This window comes from Canis aureus, chromosome 15 (genome assembly GCF_053574225.1).
Source record: "Canis aureus isolate CA01 chromosome 15, VMU_Caureus_v.1.0, whole genome shotgun sequence".
Classification (NCBI taxonomy): Eukaryota; Metazoa; Chordata; class Mammalia; order Carnivora; family Canidae; genus Canis; species Canis aureus.
The window spans coordinates 14,192,231-14,209,743 of record NC_135625.1 but is presented as its reverse complement, the minus strand read 5'-3'; the positions used below and the strand labels follow the sequence as shown (position 1 = coordinate 14,209,743).

General features: G+C 47.4%; 1 protein-coding gene and 1 pseudogene across 1 annotated transcript; both read right to left on the bottom strand.

The window, feature by feature from the left end:
* Positions 1-309: 309 nt before the first annotated feature.
* Positions 310-3,825, bottom strand: LOC144284139 (uncharacterized). Its single transcript, XM_077848484.1, has 5 exons — positions 3,796-3,825; positions 3,069-3,262; positions 2,432-2,491; positions 1,340-1,452; positions 310-1,102 (listed from the first exon to the last, which is right to left on the bottom strand). The coding sequence occupies exons 1-5, from the start codon at positions 3,823-3,825 to the stop codon at positions 561-563; spliced, it is 939 nt and encodes a 312-aa protein (XP_077704610.1). The 3' UTR covers positions 310-560.
* A 9,808-nt stretch (positions 3,826-13,633) lies between these two features.
* Positions 13,634-14,444, bottom strand: LOC144284138 (creatine kinase B-type pseudogene; annotated as a pseudogene).
* Positions 14,445-17,513: the final 3,069 nt, after the last annotated feature.

Genomic DNA, 17,513 nt, shown 5'->3' with positions numbered 1-17,513 from the left:
GGAGGGACAACCACAGTGGCGGCGGCCAGCTGTCCAGCCCTGGAGTCAGCTCCCACAGTAACTACTGCAACTCCCAGTGCGCAGGGGTCTGGGTGCTCCGGGGTAGGGGCACGATCTGCACAACTCTGGGACTGGCTGCAGGAGTGACCTGGCTGTCCTGTGTCCTCCCGGCCTCTGCCTGTCCCGGGGGAACCCCGGATCCTCGGCTCTGTCCCCCGGTGCCCTGGGCTCCGGGCCTGCGAAACTGTGAATGGACCTAAAGTACCAAGATGTGTAATTTAAAAGCATCAGAGTCAATTTTTTGTGAGGTTAACTTATCTTTTATTGCAATAAAACTCTATAAGCTATTATACAGGTTAAAGAAAAACTCAAAATATAGAAACAGTGAAATAACGGGGGAGGGCCAAGCCTCTGTTGGGCTGCAGCCATCACGACCCCGTGGTGGGAGCCGGGGCGGGCTCCAGAGGTGGTCAGGGGGCTGCTAACGGGTCCAAGCTGGTTGTTCCGGAGGCAGGTGGCAGGTCTGGCCCTCTAGGGACCCCGATTGCAGGCACCTGGGCCTACTCCTCCGGGGTGGCCACGGGTGCAGGGGGCTCCTCCTCATCGGAGCAGGGAACCATAGGTTCGACCAACACGTGCACCACCTTCACCTCAGGAGCCAGCATCTCTGCCTTGACCAAGTCCTCATCTCCAGCAGCCACTATCCCCTCAGACCCTGAACCTTCCCCAGGCTCCACGGTTGGAGCTGGGGCGGACTCTTTGGGTGGTTCAACGGGTTTCTCCGGCACTGAGGCTGGTTGCTCCATCAAGTTAGGAGGTGGCTCGGGCACATCCATGACCTCGAGAGCAGGGGTTGGCGCCTCCTCCTCCTCCAGGGCTCTGCCTCCAGGGGGCTTCTGCAGGGCAGAGCAATGAACTAGAGCAGTGACCACTATCTGCAGGGGCTTCGCCTCCCCAGCAGGCGCCTCAGTGCGGGCCGAGCCCTCAGCCCCAGCATCCAGGATGGCCTCGATCCCTTCAGGCCCCGACGGGGCAGCAGGCCCCACGGTCCGAGCTGGGGCGCGCTCCAGAGCAGGTTCACGGTGTTTTCCTCGGGCCGAAGCTGTAGATCCAAGAAGACAAAGTATCACCACCAGGACGGACTGTCCACGACCCTCCCAAGTCAAGGCCACTCTTCCCACCACTCCCGGTGTGTGAGGGCAAGAGCCCTGGGAGGTGTCCCCAGGCTGCAGCCCATGGGGTAGGGTGTGAGCCCACCCCTGCTCCTGGCCCAGCTGCACGGAGGCTGGATCTGGGGGCCCCACCTGTCCCCAGCTCGGCCACCCCCAGGCCTCCTCACCCCCAGCCTCTCGCTCCGCTGCATGGAGGCGTCTGAATTGCCTGAGGTAACGCCGGGCCCGGACTTCCACGTCTGAGCCTGGCATGTGCTGACTTAGGAATTGTAGAAGTTTCCTAAGGGAGGGAAATGCTGGGAGCTGACAAAAGTCGTCCCGATAATAATCCAGCCATATTTCCATCATGCAGGAGATGGCCCTGGGGAGGGACAGGCGGGCACAGGCGTCAGAAGACAGGGCTCCGTCACATGCAGGTGTCCCGGGGAAGCCCTGCAGGACCCGGGACCCTGGCCTCCCACGCGGGGTGTCAGAGGCCAGTCCTGCTCTTCGTGCCCCTGCCACCTGGCGGTCCTGCTTGCCACAGGCCTGCTGCCCGAGGAGGGGCTGGGATGCAGCCTCTGTACTAGGAGCCCAGGCCCAGTGGGGTGACCATCAGCGTCTCTCCTGGGGAAGCGGGGCTCCCTCCTCAGCCTGGTCCAAGCCCACCTGCCCCTTGAGTCCACCGGCAGGTGTCTGGGGACGGGGGGCGTCTGGCCTGTCATTGCCCTCACTGCACACACTGTCGCTCTGGGAAGCTCCAAGGCAGGAGGGCTCGGGCTCTGTGTCCTGCCAGGCCTTGCCAGGAGCCGCCTGGGACTGCCACCTTCCCTCCTGTGGCTCTGGGCTGCCGCCCTCCCGAGGGGCCCCCGGGGTTGTCCTTCCACTGACTCTAATCTCCCATCTCCCACGAGGCGGGGGCTGCCTGGTCCGGGAGCCCTCACCGGCCCTCCTGAGCACCTGCTGTGCCCCCGGGTCCAGGTGCCACCAGATTGGGGAGTGCGATGCTCCCCACCCCCTCTGCTCTGGGCCCCAGGTGTGGGGCAGAGAGAGGGTTGGGGGGGCATGGAGAAGGTCTCCTTAGGGGTCCCAGTGCCTCCCACCAAGCCCGCACCCCATCCACCACTCTACTTCGCTCTTTTCCTGAAGGGGCCTTAGACCTTTACCCTGTCACGGGAATTGCAGATGTGTGGGGTGAGGGTGCAGCCACCCCGCCCCACAGCCCCCTCACTGCCCTCCTGGAGAAGGAAGGCCCTCCTGCAGGAGCCGGAGTCACTCACAGTTTCCAGCACTGCAGGACTGAGTCGTTATCACCACACGCAGCTACGATGTACCCATATCTAGAGGAGGGCGGGGGCATCCCATGAATCGTGATGGGTACGCGACATCTCATCATGGGGGCTGTCACCCTGTGACCCCGACTAGGCCGGAGCCCTGGGGGCCGTCAGCTCTGTGTGTTGGGCCACAGGCAGCTCCCGGAGAAGCGCCCGCACCTGCTGGGGCCTCCTGAAGGCTTGAGCATGAAAGGGCTCTGGCCAGGCCCATGGCCAATATCCTAGTGGGCTTGGGGGGTCCCGGGGTCCCCCTGTCTGGCTGCCCCAGGACACAGACCCCCGATGGACTCTCAAACCTCCCTTTCAATGGGGAAACAGGCCGCTCAGGACCCTGGTGATGGGGGGGGCGGGGAGGAGGCACAGGCCTGGTCACGGGGAGGAGGACGGCTGCTGAGCACAGGCACAGCCCCTCTGGCCGACCCGCCACAGGCCAGGCCCCGGGGCTGCCCTCCAGGACCCCGCTAGGCCCTGGGGGACCCTGCTCCAGGCGGGGGAGCAGCCCGAGGCCGGGAAGCTCACACCATCCCCAGCCTCCCCAGCAGCAGGTGGCCCAGCCCTGGGCTGCGGAGGGGCAGGTGCTCACTCGGTGAACAGCAGGTCCAGCACCTCGTCCGTGGTGGCGAATTGATGGTAATCTTCCAGGAAGCTGTGGACATAGATGACGTCCCTGCGCTGCAAGGCGAGCAGCAGTTGTTGGACTTTGTGCTCCAGCAGCTCCGTCCGGGTGAGCTTGGTCAGGACGATCCGATGCCCCTGCCCGGCCGCGGCCCCTGCACCCTGAGGTGGGACAGAGGGGACGTGCAGCCTGCAGGGAGCCGCCCGGAGGCCTGGGATCCCGCCCCGGCAGGCCCTGCGCTGGGGCCCCGTGGGCTTGAGGAGCTGGGGCTCCCTCTCCCGCTCAAGCTCCCTGCCTGTCTCTTACACAAACAGGACCAACTATGCAATAGAGAAACAATCTCAGAGGATAAATGTTCAAAATATTTGGATCAGTACAAGGACCTCCAGAGACACAGAGAGAGAGACCGAGAGAGGCAGCCACACAGACGGAGGGAGAAGCAGCCCGTGCAGGGAGCCCAGGCGGGGCTCGATCCCGGGCCTCGGAGATCAGGCCTGGGGGAAGGCAGGCGCTAACCCCCGGGCGACCAGGCCTCCCCTGAGGGCTCTATTCTGATGTTCCCACACATCTGTGCGCAGGGACTCTGCATCTGGCCCAGGCAGGGGCAGGGCCATGGGGGCAGGTGTGGGGAGGGGGGGATCCAGACTCATGTGGGAGCAGGAGTGTCGGGGGGCCCAGGGGGTAGCAGGCTGGCTTCTGGGAACCGGGGTCCTTCCTGCCGCATCAGGGCCCGGGTGTTGGGGGGCCCAGCCCCTGCACTCACCCTGAGCCCGCGCTGGCCTCCGTTAGCTGCGCAGGGCACCTCCCTGCTCCTGGAGGCGGTGGGGCAGACGACCCCTTCGTCCCGCTCGCACCCCACGACCCGGGTGGAGCTCTGTGGAGACAGTGCCCGGCAGCCAGGCAGGAGGCCTCAGCACCCGGTCTGGCCCCTCGGCTGGGCCGCACCCCCAGCTGCCTCCACCCAGACACCCCACAGTGCAGGCGGCACCCACCGCCCCCGGGGAGACCAAAGGGATGCGGCTGCAGGGCCTTGGGGTGACTCCGGGGCGGGTAGAGGACCTCAGGAACCCTGTTTGCCCCCTGCCCACCATGACATGAGGGTGACCCTGAAGGGATCCCCAGGGAACCAGCTGCCCTGCATGGTCCCCCAGCCTGCATGGGACCTGCTCACACATCCTTGGTTCCCTGAAACTGAGGAGGAGGGGATGGGGCTCCCAGGATGGTGGCACAGGGGGCCTGCCCTGGCCTGCGCTGTGTTACCGGAAGGCGCCTCCTGATAAAGGCCCGGATGCGTTGGTATTTATTCTGGAGCCAATGCCTACAGCATTGGAACAAGCCGCACCCCTGGGGTTCCTGGGAGCCAGAGCCCCCAGAGGTGAGAAGGCAGCAAGAGAACATCCTCCAGTAGCAGATGTCTCCAGCCAAGTGAGCCTGAGCTGGGGCTGCACTGGATGCGGGTGCCTGGTTACGGGGGTTCAAAGTATTGTTGGGCTCTGTGACACGGATGTGACCTCACTCCCTGGGACCCCCTCCCTGACCCACTCATGGAGGAAGGTGCAGGGGCAGCGCTCGGGGCTGCAGACGCGCCCCCCCCCCTTCCCTGCAGACAATGGCCTGTGCACACAGTGTTTTCCAGAGTGGTTGCACCAGTTTGCAGACCCCCAAGAGTATGAGAGGGTTCCCCTTTCTCTGTAACCTTGCCAACATCTGTTGTTTTCTGTGTTGTTAATTTTAGACATTCTGACAGGTGTGAGAAGGGATTTCATCATGATTTTGGTTTGTTTTTCCCTGATGACGTGTGATGTTGAGTATTCCCATGTGCCTGTTCGCCATTTGTAGGTCTTCTTGGGAAGAACGTCTATTCTGTCATCGGCCCATTTCTTAAATGGATTATTTGGTTTTTGGGTGTTGAGTTTGATAAGTCCTTTGTAGATTTTGGATAAGAGCCTTTATCTGATAGGTCATTTGCAAACATCTTCTCCCATTCCCTAGGTTGCCTTTTAGTTTTGTTGATGGTTTTCTTTGCTGTGCAGAAGCTTTACATCTTGATTAAGTCCCAATAGTTCATTTTTGCTTTTGTTTCTCTTGCCTTCATGGATGTATCTTGCAAGAAGTTACTGTGGCCAAGTCAAAAAGGGTGGTGCCTGTGTTCTCCTCTAGGATTTTGATGGAATGTGGTCTCACATTTAGATCTTTCACCCATTTTGAGTTTTTCTTTGTGTCTGGTGTAAGAGAGTGGTCTAGTTTCCTTCTTCTGCATGTGGATGTCCAGTGTTCCCAGCACCATTTATTGAAGAGACCATCTTTTTTCCAGTGGATAGTCTTTCATCCTTTGTCGAATATTAGTTGACCATAGAGTTCGGGGTCCACTTCTGGGTTCTCTATTCTGTTCCATTGATCTGTGTGTCTGTTTTTGTGCCAGGACCACACTGTCTTGATGACCACAGCTTTGTAGTACAACCTGAAATCTGGCATTGTGATGCCCCCTGCTATGGTTTTCTTTTTCAATATTCCCCTGGCTATTCGGGGTGTTTTCTGATTCCACACAAATCTTAAGAGGATTTGTTTCAACTCTCTGAAGAAAGTCCATGGTATTTTGATAGGGATTGCATTAAGCGTGTAAATTTCCCTGGGTAACATTGACATTTTCACAATATTAATTCTGCCAATCCATGAGCATGGAATATTGTTCCATCTCTTTGTGTCTTGCTCAATTTGTTTCGGAAGTGGTCTGTAGTTTTTAGGGTATAGATCCTTTACCTCTTTGGTTAGGTTGATTTCTAGGTATTTTATGCTTTTGGGTGCAATTGTAAATGGCATTGATGTCTTAACTTTGGTTATTAATTGATTGATATACTTGGCAGCTCCCACATTCGGGGCATATATATTGATGATTGTTAAGTCCTCTTGTTGGATAGATCCTTTAAGTATGATATAGTGTCCCTTTTCATCTCTCACTACAGTCTCCAGAATAAACTTTAGTTTATCTGATATAAGGATGGCTACCCCTGCTTTCTTTTGGGGATGATTTGAAAGGTACATGGTTCTCCAACCTTTTTTTTTCAGGCTGTAGGTGTCCTTATGTCTAAAATGAGTCTCTTGAAGACAGCAAATAGATGAGTCTTGCTTTTTTATCCAGTCTGAAACCCTGCACCTTCTGATGGGGTCATTAAGCCCATTCACGTTCAGAGTAACTATTGAAAGATATGGATTTAGTGTCATCATGATACCTATTCAGTCCCTGTTTTTGTGGATTGTTCCCTTGGACTTCCTCTTTCTTTTACAGGGTCCCCCTTAATATTTCTGGCAGAGCCGGTTTGGTGGTCACATATTTTTTTCAGTTTCTGCCTATCTTGGAAGCTCTTTATCTCTCCTTCTATTCTGAATGAGAGCCTTGCTGGATAAAGTATTGTTGGCTGCAGGTTCTTCTCATTTAGGACCCTGACTACATCCTGCCATCCTTTTCTGGCCTGCCAGGTCTCTGTGGAGAGGTCTGCTGTTAATGTAATATTTCTCCCCATAAAAGTTAGAGATTTCTTGTCTCTCGGTGCTTTAAGGATCTTCTCTTTATCTTTGGAATTTGCAAGCTTCACTATTAAATGTTGAGGTGTTGAACAGTTCTTATTGATTTTAGGGGGGCGATCTCTGCATTTTGTAGATCTGAGTGCCTGTTTCCCTTCCCAGATTAGGAAAGTTTTTGGCTATGATTTGTTCAAATACATATTCTGGACCTCTGTTCCATTTGGCACCCTCAGGAACCTCAATTAAATGTAGATTTTTCTTCCTGAGGCTGTCATTTATTTCCCTTAATTTATCCTCACGATCTTTTGTTTTTCTCTTTTTTCCTCAGTTTCCCTCTTTGCCATCACTTGTCTTCTATGTCACTCACTCATTCTTCTACCTTGTTAACACTCATCCTTAGGACATCCAGTTTGGATTGCATCTCATTTCATTGGTTTTTAATTTCGGCCTGATTAGCTCTAAATTCTGCAGTCATGAAGTCTCTTGAATCCTTTATGCTTTTTTCTAGAGCCACCATTAGCTTTATAATTGTGCTTCTGAATTGGTTTCTGACATTGAGTTGTATTCGAAATTTTGTAACTCTGTGGGAGAGAGGACTGTTTCTGATTCTTTGTTTTGAGGTGAGTTTTTCCTTCTAGTCAGTTTGCTCAGTGCATAGTGGCCAGCAACAAGTTGTAATGGGAAAAGGAGAAAGAAGAAAAGAAAAAGAAAAAGAAGAAGGAAAAAAGGTGGGGAGGGAAACAAACAGAAAACAAAAAACAAGGGAGGTATCCTCTGATTCTATATACTGTAAATCCCTCGACTTCCCCTGGAACTTTCCAGTGGTGCTTGGTCAATAATTTGTTTTTCCCCTGACCTTCTAGCTGATCTTCTGGGGGAGGGGCCTGCTGTGCTGATTCTTAGGTGTGAGCACTTGGGAGAGCTGCTCAGCCTCCTGCTTGGTGCAGGGCTCAGGGGGAGCTGTTTATCCTGTTTATCTGGTGAGGCCACTGTGAAGCCCAGTGGGGGTTGTTTATCCTTTGAGGCCCCAGGAAGAACTACAACAGTGGTGGTGGCCAGCTCTGGAGCCCTGGATTCAGCTCCTGAAGTAACTATGGAGTCTCAGTCTGCAAGGGCCTGGATGCTCCAGGGTTGGGTTTATCTGCAGAGCTCGGGGCCACCCGGCAGTAGGAGCATCCTGGCTGTCCTGTGTCCTCCTGGCCTCTGCCTGTCCCGAGGGGAGCGCCGGATCCTGGGCTGTGTCCCTCGGTGCCCTGGGCTCCGGGGCCTGCGCTTCTGCAATCGCTCCCCGGCCGCGCATCCCCTCCAGCAGCCCCGTCCTCCCTGAGCGGCCTCCGAGCTGCTCCCGGCCCCACGGGGCGAGCGCTGCAGCCCTTTAGGGAGCTCGGCCGGGGGCACAGTTGTCTGTTAGTGCCCCCGGGAGCCTTCGGGCATCCCTGCCCTCCTGGGGTCCTGCCCGAGCTCCCTGCCAGCGCCTTTCTGTCCGGGAAGGTTGGTGCAGCTCCTGCTCCTCCGGGCCTGGGCCCTCCCCCGTCCTGGGCGCACTCGCCACAGGGCCTTAGCTCGGCTCCTCGCAGGGCCCCTCCCCCTTGGAGGCTTTTTATTTCTCTCTCTCTTTTTTTTTTCTTTCCATCTTCCTACCTTCATAGAAGTGCGAACTTTTCTCACTCTATCATTCCAGCTGTTCTCTCTTTAAATCTCAGGCCGAATTTGTAGGTTTTCAGGATGATTTGACAGTTACCTAGGTAAGTGGGTGGGGACAGGTGACCTGGAGACCCTACTCTTCCGACATCTTGCCCCCTCCCTCTAGTCTTTGTTTTAAAGTCTATTTGTCAGGCATCTATCCTACCTTTCTTTTTGTTTTTCATTTGTATGAAATATCTTTTCCTTTCCTGTCACTTTGAGTCTGTGTGTATCCTTATATCTGAGGTGAGTCTCTTAGAGGGGATAGATAGGTGAGTCTTGACTTTTTACCTATTTAGTTGCTCTCTGCGTTTTGGAGAATTTAGTCCATTTAGGTGCAAAGAAATTATTGATAGGTAGTTACGTACTGCCACTTTGTCGATTGCTTTCTGGCTATTTCTGTAGTTCTCAGTTCCTTTCGTCTTCCCTTGCTTTCTTCCCTTGTGGTTTCTTTAGTGTCATATTTAGATTTATTTCTCATTTTCTTCTGTGTATGTTCTATAGGGTTTTGCCTTGTGATGACCATGAGTTTCATATATGAATAGCCTGGGTAGTAGTGCCTCTCCATCTGTGGGAGATATATCCCAAGGCCCCCAGTAGATGCCTGAAAACTATATATATATTTTTTCCTTTATAGACATACCTATGATAAGGTTTAATTTATAAGTTAGGCACAGTAAGAGATGAAATATTTAACTATTTACTACAGTATAAGTTATGTGAATGTCATCTGTTTCTCTCAGTATCTTATTGTGCTATACTCACTCTCCTTGTGATGGTTTGAGATGGTAAAATGTCTATACCATAAGATGAAGGGAGGCGAGTGACACAGGAATTGTGATGAAGTGTTAGGCTACTGACGCTACGTCACAAGGAGGATCATTTGCTTCCACATCATGGATGACTGTCCGTAAGTGAAACTGACTTTGGGCTGCATCCCAGGACGACTGCATCTGCATGTGAGCTTCTCAGAAGTATCTCAGATCCCCACAGACCCCAGATCCCTTGGCTATAAGCCTCATTGGTTTTCAAAGCCGGACATTTTTAGGGCCTTGTGTCTCTGATACATGTCCCAAGGGCTGGAGAGCCTGACATGGGGCACAAATGCCTCACTTCTCAGGAAGAAGTGATATCCTTCCCTGTTGTTGTAGGTCACTGCAGTAGGGTTGGAAGTTTTGGTGAGACCTTGTCTCTGCCTCTCCTGCCATCTCAGTGTGCCTCCTTTTATCCCCTGCTGTGGAAGAAGCTGTTTAGAGAGTGATTCTGTTCTTTTTCAGGGGGAGTTACTTTTGTAGCTATAGATGTGGCGTTTCCATGGAAGGAAGTGAGTTCATGGTTTTCCTATGCTGCCATCTTGGTCTATCTCCTGTGAGACTACATTATTTTTAAAGGTTAAAAAAAATTTTTAATGATGTTTAATGTATTACAAAATATGTAACATCTGGATATTGCTAAAAAGTAATGAAAACTCAGTTTGAACCAAAGTATCTTCAAGATACTTTCTCTATATACCATGACTGGGATCTTCAATATTTAGGAAACTAAAATATTTTTTATGAAGCAATAAAATAACAGATTATCATAAGAGATTATTTTGTTATGGCTGCATATAAAAGAATTCCAGTACAATGCAACTGGAAAACTATGTCCTTTATGGTGACATTCACGTAATCTGGGGGTAAAATGGGCTTTATCCTGAGAAATTTGTACTAGGATTAGCAACACTTTCCTGCTCTTGGGTGATATTAGAGACTCAAAGCTGAGATAAAGTTTTATCAGATTTTCAATTAAAAATTAATTTACAAAAGTAATTCTGTATTTTCCGAATTTCATGACACATTTTTTTAAAAATTTTTATTTATTTCTGTGACTATCATAAATAGAGAGAGAGAGAGAGAGGCAGAGACATAGGCAGAGGGAGAAACAGGCTCCATGCACCGGGAGCCCGAGTGGGATTCGATCCCGGGTCTCCAGGATCGCGACTTGGGCCAAAGGCAGGCGCTAAACCTCTGCGCCATCCAGGGATCCCTCATGACACATTTTTAATAGTAGCAGAAAGACTTGTGCCTTCAAAGAGTTCTGGTAGATTTGGGGGAACAAAATTTGCTAATTTTCAACACTGTTCTAATATATCCATTCTTACCATTTGGGATTTATGAAGAGATAGCATTTTGTGTTTGAGTACTATGGATATTTTTCAATGTTTAGTGATAATAAAGTATGTTAGAAATAGGTTACAACCCAAAATTTGTGCATGCAAGCTGGTTTTTACACCAATGGTTCTCACTCACCAGTGGGGGAGCGGGATACTTCCACTGCCTGGGAGATATTTGACAATGTCTGGAGATATTTTCAGTTGTTGAAACGAGACAGAGGTGCCAGAATGTAATGGATAAAGGCCAGGGGTACTGCTAACCATCCTACAATGCACGTGGCCCCTACCACAAAGTATTATCTAGCCCCGAAGGTCAATAGCACCGAGGCATAGAGATCTGCTTTAGATTAATCACTGTATTCAAAAGTAGGTGGTGATCAAAATATGTTGTTTGCCTTGTGAAACTTTGAGAAAAAAGAAGACTCTATCCAACCCTTTTACATTTCTGACATCTGTGTTGCATGTGATTGGCGATTCTCTTTCTTCTAAATATCTATTGTGTGTTTCATTGACTGCTGGGATAAGAGCCACTTGTTTCTCCAGTAATTGTCACAGGAAAAATGCCAGATGGTGATACTGAGAGAGCACCATAAAAAAAATAAAAATAAAAAAAGAGAGAAAGAAAAGAAAACTATGAGTGTTTTCCTTCCCATTTCAGTTTCAATCTAAGTTGATCTAATGTTTGAAATACATCCTATCCTTCTTTGGAAGAAAAGATGATTCATTTATACAAATGGCATCCAAATGCTAATCAGACATGACTTGTAAGATTTTTTTTAATATCCCTGTTTATTACTTGCCCCTACTATCCCTATAACATTATTAAATGAGAGGAGGGATTCTTTTGCCGCTAAGTAAAAATTTAGGTGGGTTCTGTGATTCTTCTTTGTACCTTTGAGGTGCCTTGTGGTTAACTTTAAATCGCAAAATGGAATATGAGATTGAAATTGAAATTGATCATTAAAGCCCAGTCCTTGATAATTATCATAACTATGAATTTGATTTAAATCTCCATTGTGACATACCGGATTGCTCCGGGTAGATTGCCTATTGCCTGGGACTAGGAATAGCCAGGCACTGTTCTCTTTTCCATTCACTTTGTCCCGAAACCTCCTAAGGTGGACAACAGAGAGGGAGAGGGAAGGGGGAGAGTATTAGACAACATTCTTCCTTGAACTGGCACTGCTGTGAGATGACTTTGTGTTCTCTACATCTGGCAGATTGTTCTAGCTGGTTTTCACTAGTTAGTAGTGTAGTCGAAGTTCTCCTGCTGTCTCTGGGGATCCCCTGCTTGGACTCTCTACCCCCATATGGGCAACGGGTACCCCTCCCCTGAGTCTTACTCCCTGTTAGATTCTGGGTTTTTTAGGAGCTCCTCCCCCACTGCAGAAAGACTTTTATTCTTTTTTTTTTTTTTTTAAGATTTTATTTATTTATTCATGAGAGACACAGAGAGAGACAGGCTAAGACAGGGGCAGAGGGAGAAATAGGCCCCATGCAGGGAGCCTGATGTGGGACTTGATCCGGGGTGTCCAGGATCATGCCCTGGGCTAAAGGCGGCGTCAAACCGCTGAGCCACCCGGGCGTCCCTATTCTTAATTCTTATCATGTACCCCGATAATACTCTTAAACAGAAGTCACGTTGACTCCCAACTGACTCTTTCTCCTCCTACGTGATAAAATATCTAGTCTATGAGAAACACTCACCTAGTATTTACCTCAACAAGTTCTAGGCTAAGTCCATGGCCACGGAGTTTTCACCATACATCCTTTTTGCCCTTTAACTTCCTGATTCACCTTCTGACCTCTGGGCAACACAAATCACACAGGGTGAAGTCCTTGGAGTCCCTTCTCTCCTAGGCTTCAGGAGGCAGTAGTGCTTCCTGAGTTGTGCAAATGTGGCAGGGAGTGATTTGATCATAGCACACCAGGGACCCTCTCCAGGGAAAAAATTCTTAATCTTCATTCCAATGACTGGTTTTCCTAGCTGCTTTGAAAATCATTACCTTTGTAGGCTCAGCATTTACTTGGTTAAGCTACATTTTTTGTTGTTGTTGTTGTTGATTGTGGACTGAGTTAAAACTTATAAGCTACCAATTCTGATTCCCAGAAGAATTTAAATAATTATTTCCTCATGTCCCAAACCTTCATAATATTTGGAAAAAAAAAAAAGATAAATAAAGCCATGTGAATACTGTTTTACTCAGGAATCTTACTGGTAATTTAAAATTATGCACGTGTAATTGACAAACTTATTTACATCTTGGATTCTGTTTTTATCCAAATAATTACAATGTGAGGCTACAAAGAAAACAATGGGGAGGACGACCAACCCCCCCTTTTTTAAACTTATGCTACAGATGAAAGTAATGAGGGATTGTTTTGTGATTTGCAATACTATTTAACCCATGTAAATATGTATATAGAGTGTTTTCTGTCGTTAAATCATTTTTAATTATGCCATTTTCAATTTTGGTGTGGAATATTCAGTAACTGGCGATAAGACAAAGACATCCAAGAAAGCTATTTTGGATAGAATAATTTTGGCAATGCAAAGCTAGCTAGCAATATTGTGCAGACAATACACAGCTTGTTCTATTCATATTTATCCTGCTGACCTGGAAGATAAAACTGATACTTCACTGCAGGGTCTGCTCCAGCTGGAATGAGACATTGTGTTTGTAGGACCTATGATCTTCTTTGCAGAGAAAAGTAATTCATAAAGGTAGAAAAGGGCATCATGAGAAACATTCTCCTCAATCTGTGGGAAGAGTGTGAGGGTCGCTGAAAGGTGGGAAGCAAGACTGATGAACGGCAATGAGCGGATGAAAAGAAAAATCTATTCTGTATAGTTTACTCTCGAGAATATGAAATGAAGAAAACACATCTGTGAAAGTTAGGTGTGTCTCAAGGGACAGTCTTGTTTGTTTGTTTCTAAGACAGGTGTTTTAACTTTTACTTGCATTGCGGGATATATCATGACTATTTTTTTTTTTTCTACTTGAATTTATTTTAATTCTGCAGCCCATTTTGCATGAAATACTCAGGACCAATGCTTGGACCTAGGCTGTTGTGAACTTGTGTTTTAAAGATGTCTTTTTCTTAATTCTGTATAATATAACGTTTGTTATTGTGGTAGAAAATATTTTAGTTTGACCTATGTGTTCACCAGTTGTTTTTTTTTTGCAGGCCGAAACCCTAGTTTATTTCATCATCAGCAGCATCTTAGCCATCACAAAAATAAACTCTACCAAGGGCGACAGAAGTCTCTACAGCGAGGCTAAGGGCTCAGCCGCCAAGTAGCGAACATCAGAGGGGTGCATGGTGGGCACTGCCCGGGCAATAAGTTAGGAAGCAGCGGGGCTGGTGGTGGTGGCAGGTGCGGGCTGGGGCCTCACTTCTGGGCAGGCACGAGGTCATCGATGGCCTGGCCCTGCTCCAGCCGCTGGTCCGTCTCCATGAGCAGCTTCACGCCATCCACCAGCATCTGTACCAGCTCCACCTCTGAGAAGCCCAGGCGGTCTGCATTGAAGACATCAAAGAGGCCCCCCACAGCAGCTGTGTCCACACCACCTGTGCCTCGTTTCTGAAGCCGCAGCCGCTTGAGCACCTCCGGGAACTTCTCATGCTTGCCCAGGTGGGGCGGCTTGATGTGCACACCTGCCTGCAGGTCTGTGCCCAGGTAGGATGGGCAGGTGAGGACGTGGCCCAGGTGAGGGGTCCACATGAATTCGTAATTCTTTGACTTGAAAAGTGTTTCCATCTGGGTGAGGCCTTTGCAGAACCGAGGGAACACCTCCTTCGTGTTGCCCCCCTTTCTGCATGGAGATGACCCACAGGTGGTCTTCCTCATTGATCCACATCAGGAAGGTCTTATTGTCGCTGTGCCAGATGCTGCGGGCATCCGGCCTTGTGCTCGTCGCTGGGCTTGTGGCCGCTGGGCCAGTCCTCGAGGATGGGGTCAAAGAGTTCCTTGCACACATCATAGGACTCCCTGTCGCCTGCCACGCAGCCCACGGTCACGATGTAGGGGTGGCCCAGGCTGTCCATGCTGGTCTGGGCGGCAGCAGGTGGCAGGTGCCCGGGCAGGGAAGGGGCAGTCGGTCTGACTGCAGCTCCGGGCGCGGCGCAGGCCAACAGCCTGTTCACCGGTTGTTTGTGAACCTTTCCCTCTTATATCCCAGTGTCTTTTGGATTATCAATTTTTCTTCTTTCTGAAGTTATACCTTTATAGGCTTCTTTGGTAAAGTTGGGTTTCTGGTGGTAAGAAATCAGTCTTAGTGTGTCAGAAAGTGCATTGATTTCTCCTTCTGTGTTGAATAATTGCCTTGCTGGATAAAAATACTGCTTGATATGAACTTGATCAAATCAGAGATTTAATCTGAAGATGATTTTTTTTTTTTTGGAGATAATTTCTTATAGAGAGAATTTGGTTCTTGCTTCACCTGAGGATGGTGATGTCCTATAGACCTAACAGCAGATGGGCTTCCTTTGAGAGACCTGGTTATTGAGGGAGGCTCTGGGTCTGCTTCTACTGAGGACATGAATGTCAAGGTAAGTGACCTCTTCCACTTTGGGAAAGAGTGACTATAGTTTTCCCAGACAATATTTTCAAATTTTATTTCATCTGGTTTTAAGATGGATTTAGGAGTATTTGTAGTATCCAATGAAAAGATTTTCTAAACTGTATAATATTTAAAAAATGATAATGTTAACTTAAACTAAATCTGATAATTTTGATGACATTTTTAAAGACTGTCAAAACTTTTCTTATTCCTGCCTCTTTTGTATGAGGTTTAAGTGGTGGATTTGTTAAGTGGTAGAATGAAATGTATTCGTGTTTTCTGCTTAAAGCATAATGGATTAATGAATAAAAATGTATGACAGATATTACTCTCCAGATTTTTGCCTGGTAATATCTGGAACAACTAAGCAGATGTAATAATTTATAATTGTCTGATTTTCAGTGAGGGAAGCAAGGGTGAAATTGAGTCTAATGCAGAAAACACAGGTTTATTATTTGGCAATAGAACTTATCAGGTTAGCAATTAAAATTTAACTTTCAAATAATAAATTTTATCATCTCTATTTTGTTCTAATTTTCATTACTACCTCCACATTATTTTTATGTGAATAAATTCTTACAGGTGGTAACAATGCACCTCTCATCATATTTTGTTTTTCCTAAAATAAAATTAGCTTATAGTTAAGATATGTATGATCACTAAGCTGGATCTCATGGGTGGATTGTCCAGGGCTGATCTTTCAGATCTTCAGCTTTCATCATGGGTATCGGTGTTCCTGGAAAAACGTGTAACATCAGTGTAGCACCTCCTGTCAATAATTCCTGCCTATAGTACATCAAATTATGAGTCATGAAGCAACCTAAAGGGGATGAGATGATTCTTTTGGCAAGATTTCTAGCGACTCAAGTATCTTTGTAAAGAAAAATTCACATTTGTCTAAACAAGGTATTGTATGTATAAAATTACTAAAGTTTAATTTAAAATTAATATTTGTATTTTAAAAATCTGATTCAGAAATTAAGCTTTATGAACAATATATATTCCTTATTTTTCTTTATGCTACTGATTATGGCTAGGAAATACAGGAGTCATAAAAGACCCAGAATCAGCTCACATCTTTGAAGGAATTTATTTTTATCTTTTACAGTGAAATCTATCAAAATTCCGTTCTATAATGTTTTCCAAAAAAACAACGTTAAAATATATCACACATAAAAATTGAAGTAAAATAATACAATCTCTCTTAAATGTTAAAATATTGATAACTTCTTTTATGTACCTACATATATATGAGAGGTAAATATTAATCAAGCTTAAATGTTACTGGGGCACCAGAAGCAGGGGGCAGGTCACTGTACATTTTCCATAGTCTAGAGAATGCTCCCAATTCTCCAAGGTAATTTTATCTAAATACCAGATGAATATTGCAATATAAATGTGAGATAGAGATAATGATCATCATTACTGTTATTATTTAACAAGTTCTGTATCCTCCCTGTACACTAGACATTGCAATAAATGCTTTTGAATATTACATTGACTTAATCCTCACTACAAATCTGTGGGTTTGGTATGAATATTGATAGTTGACATATGAAGAGAATGAAGTAAAAAAGGTAAAATAACTTATTCACTGGAATCTGCATTCATATAAAATGAGATGAATATCTTAAAGGAAATGTGTAACTAAATAAAAGGGAACTTTGAACTAAAAATACTGGAAAAAGGGGGATCCCTGGGTGGCTTAGCAATTTAGTGCCTGCCTTCGGCCCGGCGGGTGATCCTGGAGTCCTGGGATTGAGTCCCTCCTTGGGCTCCCTGCATGGAGCCTGCTTCTCCTTCTGCCTGTGTCTCTGCCTCTCTCTCTCTCTCATGAATAAATACATAAAATCTTAAAATATATATATATAAAAAGACTGGAAAAAAGCTATCAGGACTCAAGATAGATTAAAAAATATATTACATATCTAGGGATTGTGAATATTGTTTCCTAAGTCTGTCATGCCAGAGCATGAGTCATCACACACACACACACACACACACACACACTCACACACACAAGGCTTCTATATATACATGAATATATATGTTCTTTATATAAAATATGAACATATATATATATGAATAGGCTTCTAAACATATCCAGCTTCACTGTTTCACCAACATTTGACATACTTATTAATGGTTTAGAAAAACATACCCTGCCATGTTTTATTACAAAATAGCAAAGACTTAAATTGCATCTCCAAAACTGACATGTCACTACATTATTAACGGAGCCACTGAGGCCATTTAAACTCTACTGTATGTGCATTTACAGTGGAGGGCATATCGAATGTAAAACCTTCAAATTTTAATATATTTAATTTGGCACAGTTGGTGCTGTTCTCTGTGAACTGTTAATCATTTCAACCAGTACAGCAAAATGTCAGTGTCTTCATTTGCAGAGTATAATAGGCTTATATCCTGAAACAATAAAGTTATAATAGCTTGTCTGTTGCTTGGTGGAACTATACACATGCAGCA

What these genes read in the sequence shown, in the direction of transcription:
- LOC144284139 (XM_077848484.1), bottom strand. Translation starts at nt 3,825, where the DNA reads ATGCGGCAGGAAGGACCCCGGTTCCCAGAA. An exon ending in CTGGACCTGCTGTTCACCGA is followed by an intron (nt 2,492 to 3,068) that starts GTGAGCACCTGC and finishes GCCCTCCTCTAG; the next exon opens with ATATGGGTACATCGTAGCTG. An exon ending in GTCCTGCAGTGCTGGAAACT is followed by an intron (nt 1,453 to 2,431) that starts GTGAGTGACTCC and finishes TCCCTCCCTTAG; the next exon opens with GAAACTTCTACAATTCCTAA.